Source organism: Eleginops maclovinus, chromosome 3 (genome assembly GCF_036324505.1).
Source record: "Eleginops maclovinus isolate JMC-PN-2008 ecotype Puerto Natales chromosome 3, JC_Emac_rtc_rv5, whole genome shotgun sequence".
Classification (NCBI taxonomy): domain Eukaryota; kingdom Metazoa; phylum Chordata; class Actinopteri; order Perciformes; family Eleginopidae; genus Eleginops; species Eleginops maclovinus.
Window position 1 is genome coordinate 22,562,069 of NC_086351.1, and position 14,073 is coordinate 22,576,141.

At 39.4% G+C, this 14,073-nt stretch overlaps 1 protein-coding gene across 1 annotated transcript; it reads right to left on the bottom strand.

Annotated features, from left to right (window-relative positions):
• Positions 1-7,801: 7,801 nt before the first annotated feature.
• On the bottom strand, positions 7,802-12,522 carry ggctb (gamma-glutamylcyclotransferase b). Its single transcript, XM_063879657.1, has 4 exons — positions 12,273-12,522; positions 11,831-11,976; positions 11,593-11,725; positions 7,802-8,482 (listed from the first exon to the last, which is right to left on the bottom strand). Exons 1-4 carry the CDS (start codon positions 12,504-12,506, stop codon positions 8,318-8,320), a joined length of 678 nt encoding a protein of 225 aa, XP_063735727.1. The 5' UTR covers positions 12,507-12,522; the 3' UTR covers positions 7,802-8,317.
• Between the last annotated feature and the right edge of the window lie 1,551 nt (positions 12,523-14,073).

Consider the following 14,073-nt stretch of genomic DNA (forward strand, 5'->3'; position numbering starts at 1 on the left):
AGCTCTGATAACACTTTAATGATCAATAATTATAAAACATATCAGAGATATTATTCTGAAATGGACCAATCAAACAATGACTGCTTTTACTTTTGGTACTCAAACAAGTAGCCTATATGTTGATGCTGATACTTGTGTACTTTTACTTGGATAACATTTTGATTGCAGGACTTTTATTTGTAAGAGAATATTCCTACACTCTGGTACTTCTACTTTTACCCAAATACAAGATCTGAGTACTACGAGTCAATAGGGTAGGAAACGCTGGAGAGCTTGGCGATACACACAAGACAATCTGGCAGAGGACAAGAGAGAGTGAGGAGGTATATACAGTGGGGAGAACAAGTATTTGATACACTGCCGATTTTGCAGGTTTTCCCACTTACAAAGCATGTAAAGGTCTGTAATTTGTATCATAGGAACACTTTAACTGTGAGAGACGGAATCTAAAACAAAAATCCAGAAAATCACATTGTATGATTTTTGAATAATTAATTTGCTTTTTATTGCATGACATACATATTTGATCACCTACCAACCAGTAAGAATTCCGGCTCTCAAAGACCTGTAGGTTTTTCTTTAAGAAGCCCTCCTGTTCTGCACTCATTATTAACTGCACCTGTTTGAACTCGTTACCTGTATAAAACACACCTCTCCACACACTCAATCCAACAGACTCCAACCTCTCCACAATGGCCAAGACCAGAGAGCTGTGTAAGGACATCAGGGATAAAATTGTAGACCTGCACAAGGCTGGGATGGGCTACAGGACAATAGGCAAGCAGCTCGGTGAGAACACAACAACTGTTGGCGCAATTATTAGAAAATGGAAGAAGTTCAAGATGACGGTCAATCTTCCTCGGTCTGGGGCTCCATGCAAGATCTCACCTCGTGGGGCATCAATGATCATGAGGAAGGTGAGGGATCAGCCCAGAAATACACGGCAGGACCTGGTCAATGACCTGAAGAGAGCTGGGACCACAGTTTCAAAGTAAACCATTAGATTTACACTACGCCGTCATGGATTAAAATCCTGCAGCGCACGCAAGGTCCCCCTGCTCAAGCCAGCGTATGTCCTGGCCCGTCTCAAGATTGCCAATGTCTGGATGATCCAGAGGAGCAATGGGAGAAGGTCATGTGGTCTGATGAGACAAAAATAGAGCTTTTTGGTCTAAACTCCACTCGCCGTGTTTGGAGGAAGAACAAGGATGAATACCACCCCAAGAACACCATCCCAACCGTGAAGCATGGAGGTGGAAACATCATTCTTTGGGGATGCTTTTCTGCAAAGGGGACAGGAGGGCTGCACCGTATTGAGGGGAGGATCGATGGGGCTATGTATCGCGAGATCTTGGCCAACAACCTCCTTCCCTCAGTAAGAGCATTGAAGATGGGTCGTGGCTGGGTCTTCCAGCATGACAACGACCCAAAACACACCGCCAGGGCAACTTAGGAGTGGCTCCGTAAGAAGCATCTCAAGGTCCTGGAGTGGCCTAGCCAGTCTCCAGACCTGAATCCAATAGAAAATCTTTGGAGGGAGCTGAAAGTCCGTATTGCCCAGCGACAGCCCCGAAACCTGAAGGATCTGGAGAAGATCTGTATGGAGGAGTGGGCCAAAATCCCTGCTGCAGTGTGTGCAAACCTGGTCAAGAACTACAGGAAGTGTTTGATCTCTGTATTTGCAAACAAAGGTTTCTGTACCAAATATTAAGTTCTGTTTTTCTGATGTATCAAATACTTATGTAAAATGCAAACTAATTACTTAAAAAGCATACAATATGATTTTCTGGATTTTAGTTTTAGATTCTGTCTCTCACAGTTGAAGAGTACCTATGATAAAAATTACAGACCTCTACATGCTTTGTAAGTGGGAAAACCTGCAAAATCTGCAGTGTATCAAATACTTGTTCTCCCCACTGTGTATAGGGAATGAGTAGCAGGTGAGGAGAAGGGCTGGTGAGACCATGTGAGGGGAATGAGCTGATGGCAAGCGTCTGGGGGAAGGGAGAACCTGAAATGACAGGAGAGTTATTCATGCAAACAACTTAAAATGTATAGAACTGTGACAGTATTAAGAGTTAAGGTACTCATTGCAGAAAAAGTCAAAATATTGAAAAATATTTTAAAGCAAAAGCACAACAACGTCTTAGCAAGATGCCGCCACTAAGTTTTCTGTTCACTTACTTATGCTTTTAGTTAATTAAAAATAAGGTTGGATGATTCCGTCTCTAAATAAATGTATTTTAAAAGTTATTTTTCAAAGTATTTTGCGTCAAAATCTGAATTCATAATAGCTAGTAAATAAATCTATAAAAAGTACAAAATTGACCTCCAAAATGTATTGAGTATAAAGTAGTGTGAAATGAAAATACACGGGCATAGTTTCTCTTTTCATTTTATAACCCTTGCAATCACCCTGAAACATGTACTCATTCAATTAAAAAACTGCTACTATATCCCCAGGTAATTTAGTTGCATTTAGGGTTGTGGTTATTTTATTATTGTGTATTCTAATTTATTATGCCTTTTTTTAAATTTTAGTAGTATGTTTATTTTTTTGTATTGTGTACTCTGTCAGTCAAATCTGTGAGGAAGGACACTGAAGATAACTTTGTGAATGTTTAACTGATAACTGACTTTTATAATGTTAAATTGTAGTTGAGTTCATTTAAATGCAATTACTGGTATACTGTATATATATTGCTCAAGAGTTGCTCTTAAATGTTTTATAGCTCAAAAATATGGTGGCCGACAGGTGCAAATGCGCTACAATTTCCATTTGGAGAAACGCTCTGCAGTTTCACAATTGATGCAAATAGAAATACTCAATCGTATCAAAACACATTAAAATGAAGAAACCTCTGCACCTCTGAAACTGGAAACTGTCACTGGAAACTTAAATCTAATAGTTTTATTGGCTCATTTTAACAGTGATCATATGATTCCTTCTGACATTATTGCAGATCTGCTGTTAGCTAGCTAGCTAAAGTAGTTAACCTAGTCAATTCAAATATACTGACAAAACACTTACAATTATGAAACAGTCAGTTTCTCAGTAACTCTGCGACAGTGACAATTAGCCAACCTGATAATCCCTGAACGTCAAGAAGCGCTCCGGTCCCATCTCTGTGCATCACTTTTTAGTGTCCCCGTTTCTGTTGTGTTTGGAGCTTCTTGCAGCATACTTTAATTGCACTGTATTTTAAAGCAGCGTTTCAATTCCGCAGCGCTTTTAGTAAACGCTGCGAGTGTTGGTGAAGATGTTTTTTGGCACATTTGTTATTTTTTTGTATTTACATCATTTTTTAAACTGCAGCGCGTTTCTGCTATTGGAAGTGTTTTTGGCCGATATAGCATGTTTTCACTGGTTGGCCACCGTAAAACAAATAGAATAACTTTTGCCGATTAATAATTGATCGTTAATAATATTGCAAGGCCAGCATTATATGGTACTGTAACTCCGCTGCCAACCCTTAGTGTACCAAAGGTCAATTATATAGCCTCATTAGCCTCACCATTTCCTTCAGAGACACCTTACTGTATTACCTGTTTTGAAATTGTATCTTGCCTCATACTACTTTTAAACTCTGAGTAGCTCTTGTGGAAATGTATCATAAAGTCTGATATAAACATATGTAGTCTTTGTACACTTGTTGCTTTGGCTCCCTGTGGCTGTGACTCCGGGATTGCAATTACTTTTAATGTAGGTTGAACCGACAAGTTCTTATAAAAATGCATTTGTACCGGTTTTAATCAAACTCCTGCAAGATGTCAGCTATGTGATCATCTAGCTTACACAGTGACAAGGCTCAGCATTACAGAGCTACGGTGAACATGACTCTTGCATAAACTCTACAGATGACAAGGCTTTGACCACAGAGGCATGCTTTTCCAGTCTGCATGCTGCTTTCCTCTCAGGCATGTTTGGAGCTCTAAAATGTTCACCCACAATTCACATCCAAACATTTTTTTTTGTGGGAACATTCACTCCGCCAATACATTTAATTATTGCAACATTGTTTGATAACTATTTTTTTACATTATTGTATTTACAGGCTCCATTTAAAGTGCAATGTGTAGGTCAGGGACACCTGCTTCTAGACATAGTGGGTAGTATTTTACCTTTACTACTGGCTCCATACAATCTTAATTCAACCAATTATCTAAAATAATCAAAGAAGCCAGTTATCTTACATTCACTTTAGCTGTAATAGTTTGGCAAATTCATTGTATTCTAAGTTTTTGAGTATTGAAATGTATTCATCTCAAATCTATACAAGTCATCACATAATAGTTCTTGTTGCAATAATAATATTCAATCAAAGGCAGTTATCTTCAAACACAACTCATTTAAGCATAAAAAACACAAACACATCATGGGAGGTTGGACCCTGTTATGCCTCTCAAAGTTGTTCTTTGGTAAATGGCTAAAATGTCCTGCCTCCAGAGATCAAAAGTATTGGTAGCAACCCATTTGTATGGCTAGTAACCATGACATGTTTTTTAAAGAATTTAGGGCAACCAGTGCCTTTAATATAATGACAGTTGAGAAATGGGGAGACAGAGGGGATGGCATGCAGTAAAGGGTCTCAGCCTGGATTCGAACCTGAGTCCACCGCATGGATGAATGTCTTTGTGATTTGCTTAAAATTAAATAGTAAAGGTTCTAAATAAAATAAAAAAGACATTCTCACTTTCTCTTCATTTCCATATATTGCTATGCATTTTTATCTGCCTCCACCACCAGAATATTGATGTAAATATCACCTAAAGCAACTTGAAAAGCTCAACATGTCCAGGTTGCTGTGGATAATCCACAAACCCCACTTTCATTGAATAGTCTCTCTAATAAAGAGACTACGACAAAGCAAACTGTAAAACACTTGCATGCAGGTCCCTTGTGTAATGATCCACGTGTGGTTTCCTGCTGTGTCCCACTTAACTGTTGTTGAGTCCAGCCAACAGCAGACCATGTTTTCAGTGCATGTTGGGGGCTAACAGGCTTAACGTTTAGGACAGTATAGTCTGTGTGACATGACAGGATCCCTGTTTTGTTTGTTTCATGAAGTGATGACAAAAATGTCTGTGTGTAATTGCTTCACCATTTGAAAAGCACTTCTCCTTCTTAAACTCAACTTTAAAGTTCAAGCCCCGTCTCTCGTCCATTGAATAAGCACAAAAGAAACAAGCTCTAAAAGAATTCCATTAGTCTGGGTTCCAAAAATCTCTCCTGACAGAGTCTTCGTGCAACAGACGGCTCCCGCTGTTTGATTCAAGTTGGAACAAACATATCTTGACAGTCAAACCCCTTCACATAATTACTGGGAGGAGCAGGTGCCCAAAACCGAAGGCAGAGATTAAACACTAACATCCTAACATGTTTGCTTATAGAAAATAAGGGCAAGGTTACCTACTTTATTATTTACAGGCCTTTTGGATGAACAAATATGTGCAATGGAATTTCATAATAAGGATACAGAAAAAGTCATCACATTCCTGGTAAAAGAACATTTTAAATAAGGATTTTCAGCAGGATAACAATGTTACAATAACTGTAAAAAAGATGTATCCTGTTCATTTTCAAGTTCATCATTGTGTTTAATTCCTCTCCTGGGACATGTCTCCATGCTTTAATGTTCAGAAAGCTCTTTATTTTTCTCATACTGCCTGTGCTGCAGCACCTCTTTACACCCTCTGTCTGAAACCAGACTCTGATTGGCTGGCTCTGATGTGATTGGTCAACCACTTAGCGATGCGTCGGAAACGATGCGCTCCTTAGTATGTCACATACAATGTGTTGGAGCGCTAACCAATAGAAGCGCAAGTGTTACATACTGATGTCACTATGTTCTGAGATAAGTAGTGTGTGGAGAGAAACTCCCTCTAGACGGAACACAGGTATTTTAGCCTTTGTAGACCATTTACATGCACACAAACCTATATAAGCCACGACAGGAAAGAAAAAATCCCCAAAAGCACAATATGACCTCTTTGAACAAATAAAAACACAATATATTACTGAGCACGCCAACATTAAGACACTTCCCAAGTCTCCCAACAGCAGGTGAAATGAGTCTCAAATGTTCTGGAAAACAGATTGCTGTTTGTTTGTTTACCAACCAAGAGTCGTTTTTAACAGGATCACGATTGTCCAGTCATAATCAAGTACACATGCAGTGACTTTAAAGGTAACCTTACTTTAGCAAAGTTTACATTTAAACTCAAACCATAATATTTTTCTAAGTTCCACTTCAGTCATCTTGTTGCGCCTGTTTACGTAGTCTGTTTCTAAATCTAGCTAGCTAACCTTGCATCAGCATTATACATTTTGCTTTACCTTTTGGCAAACCGTATATGCATGGTACACACTGCAGCCTGTGAACATGGTGTGTACCTTAAGAATTAAAAAATTCCATTTAATGGTGGCAGATCAGGGCTAATAGTAAACATGAGAACTCATGGTAACACTCAAAGTGGGGTTACTATAGTTTCGTTGTTAAGATTACACCAGACGAGGCGGCAGTGGGGACAAGCTTTATCCCTGTCTCTTCATAACATTCTCCCACATCTGATGCTGAACTGATATCTTTTCCAATCCTCACAAACATCCTTCTCTGTTCATGTACTTAATGCATCTTGTAGACGTCTCAGCTTCAAAGGAATGGGTAGACATTATGCAAACACGAATGTTATAATGCCGCCTCTTGGCTTATTTGATAAACATTTAGAATCAAGTAGCAAATAGTGAACTTATTACAGTAAACCCGCATTGAAGTAAGCTGTTGGTCCTGCTCTATGGTAGGAACCTGTTGGGAGTGTCCATTGTGCACTGCTGGAGTCCATGTGATGCTATGACCGCCAGCTGCAGCTGCACAGAAGAATCTGTTTTGCCTTGTTCCCCACAGTCAGGACAGCGTTGTGTCCTAGATACGTCCCTCTGTTGCAGATGCTATGTTTATTTGGGATTCCGTCACACATCTGCTTGGGTGGTTCAGAGACCTGGAAAACAAACTGTGTGAAGTGAATGGATTCTTTCTGGAGGGGGAATGCTACAGAGCAGCATGCCTGGCAGAGGGGGGCTGAGGAGGACGGTTCCCCACTGGGACCTACAGGTTACTTCAATGCTGGTTTACTGTAATAAGTCCAATATTTGCCATTTCACTTTAAATGTTAAAAATTAAGAGGCAGCGTTATACAGTGGTGGAAAAAATTAAGAGACCACTTCCGCATTATCACTTCCTCTTGTTTTATTATTTATAGATTTGTCTCTCAGTTAAATTATTATTTTTTATTATTATTGTGTTCTATGAACTACTGACAATTTTCTCTGTGTTGAAGTTCAACAAACACTGGAAGGCTGCCATAGATATAGAGATAAAGATGTAAAAACATTTTGGAGTAGTCTCTTAATTTTTTCCAGGGCTGTAGATGCTCCTGTGATCAAACTGTACCTCCAGAGCTGTAGGAGTCCTGTTTGCATAATGGCTACCCAATTTATCCTGGATTGCTTTGGAGCTAAGAAATGAACGCTATACATTGTGTTTACAAAATGCATTTGCAAGTGTAGTACATCTCCTGAGCTGCAAGAGGAGGGGAGAAGTCCAGCAAACCTTCCATCCTGAAACAAGGGACATTCAGCTGTCAGAGCCACAGCAGTCATAAGCGGGAAACACGTGAAGGACAGGATTACGTAATCAGGATATGAACTGTTTTCCCTAACAAGCAGGGTTTTGTTTTTCATCATCTTGTCTTTTAAATGAAAGAAAATGAAGAAGTTAAGTCTCTGTTGACAAAACTTTTTTTTAATAATGTTTCCAATAATGTTACAGTTGGTGAGGTGACAAGGGACACCTAGCACAACAAATATTACTGTATTCTTTCCTTTAAGACGAATAATAGCCACTGATTTTGAATTTCAAAATATCATAGATTGGTATGGTGGAGAAGAAGTGACACATCATTCTGCATCACCCTTTAACTGCAGTACCATCAATATGGTAAAGGGAATATTTATGTTGTCCATGACTCAAAGCGGTGTTACATGCAAGAAAGTAGCATTGAAATATATATATTTTTTAAAGTACTGTACTCGCTATGTTGATATGTAGGTGTAAATTGCACCTGTATATGCCGTCAAAAAACAAATGTTATTATCATCTGTAGATTAATGCTAAATGTAAGTAGTTGATACTCAGAGACCCGGCTGGCCAATAGGTGTTGATTCAATATGAAGTTGTTCTGCTACAGTATGAGGTCAGCTACAGGGTTTACACAGACGTTCCCATAGTTCACAGTGGATCTGGATTCTGATGGATTATCAAGCATCAGAGCGATGGTTGGCCCTCTCTTTGGCTCCTCTTCTGACTTGCTCCAGTTCAGCCATCATGGGTAGAGGACCCTCGTACATGTTGGTCTTGATGGCTCTCAGCTTCTCCTGGTAGTCCTTTGGCAAGCTGTTCTGCTCTGCTCCCATCACGATCACCTGCGGTGGATGAAACCAAAGATATTGACTGTCCGTACAGCCGAATAACCCTGTGTTCTCAGATCATGCATCGTGGATTTTTTAAAACTCAAGTGTCAAATGTGTTGAGTTGGATCAGATGGGGTGTTTCCTGGGGCTGCCTTCACAAACATTTTCAAAGTAGCTACTGCCTGGAAATACTCCTAGAAAAAAGGCTTGGAGGCAGGGTGTGTTTAAGATTAGGACAACAGTTACTTTTTGTTCCTGATCCTATTTTAGAAGATGGTGGATGATTTTCACCTTAAACAGAAATGAAGTACATTCGACTGATGATGCCTCTCTTTTCTCCCTTCACTTGAAGTAAACATGTGAATGCAGGACTTTTACTTTGCCATGTAAATGTTTACCTATCACTATGACAGCCATTCCCAGTTAGAGCTTTAGGATTACTGGGGACTGGAGGAAGGTTGTAGCTGACTTAATGCACTTTAAAGTAACCTGCTTGACTTTATTGGTGAAGTGACAGACCATGGCTGTGCTGTGTAATAACTTTCATTATGAGTGATCATGGTCTGAATGAAAAAGGCTTATTATTTACTTGTTTATTCTTTGGTAATTCTTTGTGTTGATCATTTATACATTCTGATGGTCTGGTGCTCGCCATGTGATCGCCAATTAAATCTGGTTTAATTCATGCAGTAATTAATCCTACCTGTGTCCATACAGCAGAGGCTGAATATGTAGACTTCAGTACAGGAAGTGCTATAATTAATATCGGTTTACGGTTTATGTTTGAGCTTAATCACAAAGTGGCTAGTTTCTGCCAGACATACAGTACGTAATGAAGCTATTGGATTTCAAGATATATGTCATTCCATTTAATGGTGGCAGATCAGGGCTAATATATGTCACTGCAAAGAACAGAGAAACAGCATCTCTGGTGATGTTGCTTAGTGGAATCCACAGCTTATCTTGCAGTTCAGCTCTTAAAATACTTAATTATTCATTTTCCAAGTCCACATCTCATTTTATAGTATTAATACTGTTGAATACTCCATTCTGATTGGTCAATTTGGCAATTCCAGAAGTCTGTTAATAAATCAACTACTGTGTATGCTTGATATGTATGTATGTATTTATGTTTAGTGTATTTGATATTGAGATATCCTAAAGTAACGGAAAGTAATCAAGTTACATTACTTTTATATTGTGCTACTTGGTTACTGATGATTTACTAATTGCAACAACATACCATTTTGAAGTGGTCCTCCCAACCCTGCCCACTATAAATACACAAGATGTGATGCATTACACAACTTTTTTTCATCCACCTCTGTACTGTACTTGGCACTGGTTTGTTCTTTGTGTATCAGCTATGTGATCATCTAGCTTACACAGTGACAAGGCCCAGCATTACAGAGCTACGGTGAACATGACTCTTGCATAAACTCTACAGATGACAAGGCTTTGACCACAGAGGCATGCTTTTCCAGTCTGCATGCTGCTTTTCTCTCGGGCATGTTTGGAGCTCTAAAATGTTCACCCACAATTCACATCCCAAACATTTTTTGGTGGGAACATTCACTCTGCCAATACATTTAATTATTGCAACATTGTTTGATAACAATTTTTTAACATCATTGTATTTACAGGCTCCTTTTCTCTCAGGCATGTTTGGAGCTCTAACATGTGCAGAAGAACAGTCTGTTGTTCAAGCTCACATTTGTCCGATCTGTCAAACGTAGCATTGCAGAGCAGGGGTGTTGACTGTATGGATCTGTTGATCACATAGTCAGATGAGCAGACTTATTCCAAAAGCTTCATGGAGAGAAAGTAGTGCAAAGGTGATGATGCCCCCTGACCTGAATCTTGCCACACTTAGTTAATTCAAAGCACTGCTATTAAGTAACCCAAGAAAAATAGCCCAACCACAGGAGGTGACATTTTGTCAAAACCAAAAGCTCAAAAGATCCGTTTAAGGGCAGCAACATATACTAAACTTATGCATTATACTATATATGTTTTTAAGTAATGCCATGTTTCAGTCAATACGTTCTCAGTAGTTCCACCAAAGAGACATTTAAAGAATTGTTGTCGACCCAAAAGGTCAAATGATCAAATACTCACACAGAAGAACAATGATTTATAAAGAAAAGAATTGTGTTGAGTATTAGTCTGTTATTTTTCTATACTCTCCCATCAATAATCTCATGTTCCCTAAAAAATATCTTGTGAACCTTAAAAGGGACTTGAACCCCAGTTTGGGAAACACTGGACTCATCTACTTAACTGTATTTAAAGTAGATAAACTAGCTCCATCCAGAAACAGCTTAAACCGTTGCCATATTTAAATTGTTACTAACTTAGTATCAAATCAATTAATCATGTTTTAAAATTAACCCCCAATTTCACAAAATTAGCCGTACAGGACTTCACAACACCTTCCTCGTCCCATGTTCTCTCTTCCACTTCAAACAATGCAACACTGTTTAGTCATGTTTGCCAGTAACCAGCTGTTTTAGGTCTTTTTAAACTTGATATTTCTTAGCCTTTTAACATTTTCAATAAGAAGCAATGGGCATGAGCTTAAGTCAGGCTAGTCAGAATGTATTGAGAAAAGGACTCACACCAAAGCTTTGTCTTAACTCAGATACTTCCCTTAGTAAACTGCATGTTGTGCACTGTGAACACGCATAAACACAGATGAAAACACATGACTTTAAACTTCTGTCACATAGGGAAGATGCCACATGTGAAGTGAGGAATTGTTATGGCAAGGGAGTGTGCCTTTATTGTTACATGCTGTGTGGACATTGCCTATACAGTTGAACTTATGGGCCGCTAGCTCTAACAACTGAGCTATGAAGTGACCCTATGGAGTGCTATAGTGTCCAGCATTGCTCTTTTAATGTTTCAGAGTGCACCATCCGTGTGTTTATATTGCATTTTGGCAAATTTTGTGATGCACTCAAAACAGCAAATCTGAGGGTCTGTAAGGGTTTTAAAGGTATGTTGCCAGTAAAATGTAAGGTTGAAGAAATTGTTTGACACTCGCAACTGCCTGTCAAGAATCATTGCTCCAGCATTACAGTGATTTGATACGAGCTGACAAGCAGTGAAAGCAGTCTTACCTGCATGTACTGTGGTGACGGGGGGGCGTACACACAGCTGTTCATTATGTAAGTACGACAGTTGATCTCCTGCTGTTTTGTCTTCACTGACAGCTCCACAGGACTGTAGGCACCTAACGTCACATTCTCTTGACTGAGACCGCATAGAAACACACACATGGTACATGTCAGTTTCAGAGGAAAACATTCAAGAAATCCTGGTGAGGCCATTGAAGAAATGTTCAAATGAAGAATACACCTGTCTAGAGACTCCAGATCAGACATGCTCATCCTCCACACCACACCCCACACCTTGTCCCCTGGGCTGTGCTCTATGGTGGCCACACCTCCATGCCAGCGGTCACTGGCAAGGCCTTTATAGTTCCCAAACATCAGCCTATAGTTCTGAAACAGAGACAAGTTGTGTGTACAGCTCTTATGGGGAGGGAACATACAACTCCGGAAAAAATTATGAGACCACTGCAGCATCAGTTTCTCCTGTTTTACTATTTATAGACATGTCTTTGAGTTAAACGATTTTTTTTTTTTCATTGTATTTTATAAATTACTGACAACATTTCTCTGTGTTCCAATTCAACAGACACTGGAATGGCTGCCATGCATGTAGAGATTTAAGAAACATTTGGAGTGGTCTCTTAATTTTTTCCGGGGCTATAGGTGCTCCTGTGATCAAACTGTACCTTGAGCCTGGCCACACAGTGAACTGCTGCAGAGGGGTTCTTTAGCTGGAGCCGCTCCTTCAGCAGGTTGCTGCCATATGCAAAGTACAGGAAGGTGTGCTCATTCTGCATGTTGTCACCAGCTTCTGCCAGGGGAGGATATGAGAACAAGGAGGGTCGGAGGTGAGGAAAGGTGGAGAGTTTGAGCCGAGCCAGCGGAATGTGGAGGAGCGGAGGGCGGAGGGGAGAGAGCATGAGCAGCAGGGACAGATCTAAGCACCAGCCTTCCAGCACCCACACACCATTCTCATGCTAATCCTGCACTGCCATAAAGCCCTATTCACAGTCACAATACATGGTGCGCTTATGTGTTGAGCCATCAGCTCTGAACCACACACACAAACAAACACAAACATGCACAAATAAACAGGCCATTCAGTAACATAAACTTGAACTTTATTTCTTTATATAAGGTCTTCTGTGCAAACCTGCAATACAAGATAATACAATCCAAACACAATTAACATCAATTTAATGGACAATAACATGTATTACAAAAGTAATTATAACATAGTAGAAGAGTGTAGAAAAAAGATGACTATACACAGCTCAAAAGAAAAACACTTAAAGGGGCCCAATTAGACTTCTTGGGGTTTTCCCTTTCCTGTAGTGAGTTATATAGGTTTTTGTGCATGTGAATGGTCTTGATAATCTTATAGTCTTAAAATCCCTGTGTTCATTTTTTGTTCATTTTTTTGACCTTTTTGAACATTAAAGCATGGAGACATGTCACAGTAGAGGCATTAAATACACATATGAGCCTGATAATTAGCCTTATATGTCCTATGGTTAATGTTTGTACTACGTCCATGTTGCATGTTACCAGTTGATCAATAACAGGGCCTCTTTAACAGACAGGGGGATATATTTTGTTGAGGAAACTCTCCGGTGATGGCTGATGCTTTGCTTTACATATTCAACTGAGATGTGGGCCAAAACAATGTTTCTATGTAAACTATGGCCATATGCCACTGATTTCACACTACTACTTCCCAATAAAGCTCTCATAACATTCACTACTACTGTACCTTGACCACTTGTTGTTTTCCGGTTGAGTGCTACACCTGTGAATTTACATGACTGAATGTGACGCTACCAATTTGGGTCGTACTTTACACTGTGCCACCTCAGGGATAAACAACCCTCTGTGTGTAAAAACAGAGCCCTCCTGCAGCCGAGCTTATCAGGAGCTTCATCTTTATTTACTTCTGTGTGTGTTATCGAGAAGTAAGCTGCTTCCAGTTAAATAACTCATGTTTATATTTGAGCTTGTTGGAACAAATATTGAGAAATTATGGGATTAGTTGTATTTCTTGTGGTGTTTATAACTAACAAATAATCTCATTCCACTCCTTATCTGGTGTATATGTATTGATTTATTGATGGCCTGTTGATGTTTGATTGTGTTTTCTTGTCTAGTGACAAAGTCTGCTCATATAATAGATTAATAATAAACTGTTGGGTTGGTCACAGGCTGTTGGTTATAGCATCGCTGAGAGGAAGCAGCTCATACAGGGTCTATAAATACAATGTGATATTGAAAGACACGTGCAGCATAAGACCCTAAACCAGTTCCACATAACCCACAACTTATCCAGCACACTGCCAAAGCAACAATCAAGAGCAGCTGTCCTTCATCCATTGATGATTCAAATCGTAATGGTGAAACATTCTAAAAATACACCAATCAATAACATTATGACCACTGACCACTGAGGTGAAGCGAAAAACAGAGAATATCTCATCAGAATGGCACATGTCT

Bases quoted from the DNA above. Each gene is read 5' to 3' on its own strand.
- ggctb (XM_063879657.1), bottom strand. From the start codon at position 12,506: ATGCTCTCTCCCCTCCGCCCTCCGCTCCTCCACATTCCGCTGGCTCGG. The intron at 11,726-11,830 runs GTGTATTCTTCA...ATGCGGTCTCAG, and splicing joins GATCTGGAGTCTCTAGACAG to TCAAGAGAATGTGACGTTAG. The intron at 8,483-11,592 runs GTAAGACTGCTT...CATCCACCGCAG, and splicing joins CGTCACCACAGTACATGCAG to GTGATCGTGATGGGAGCAGA.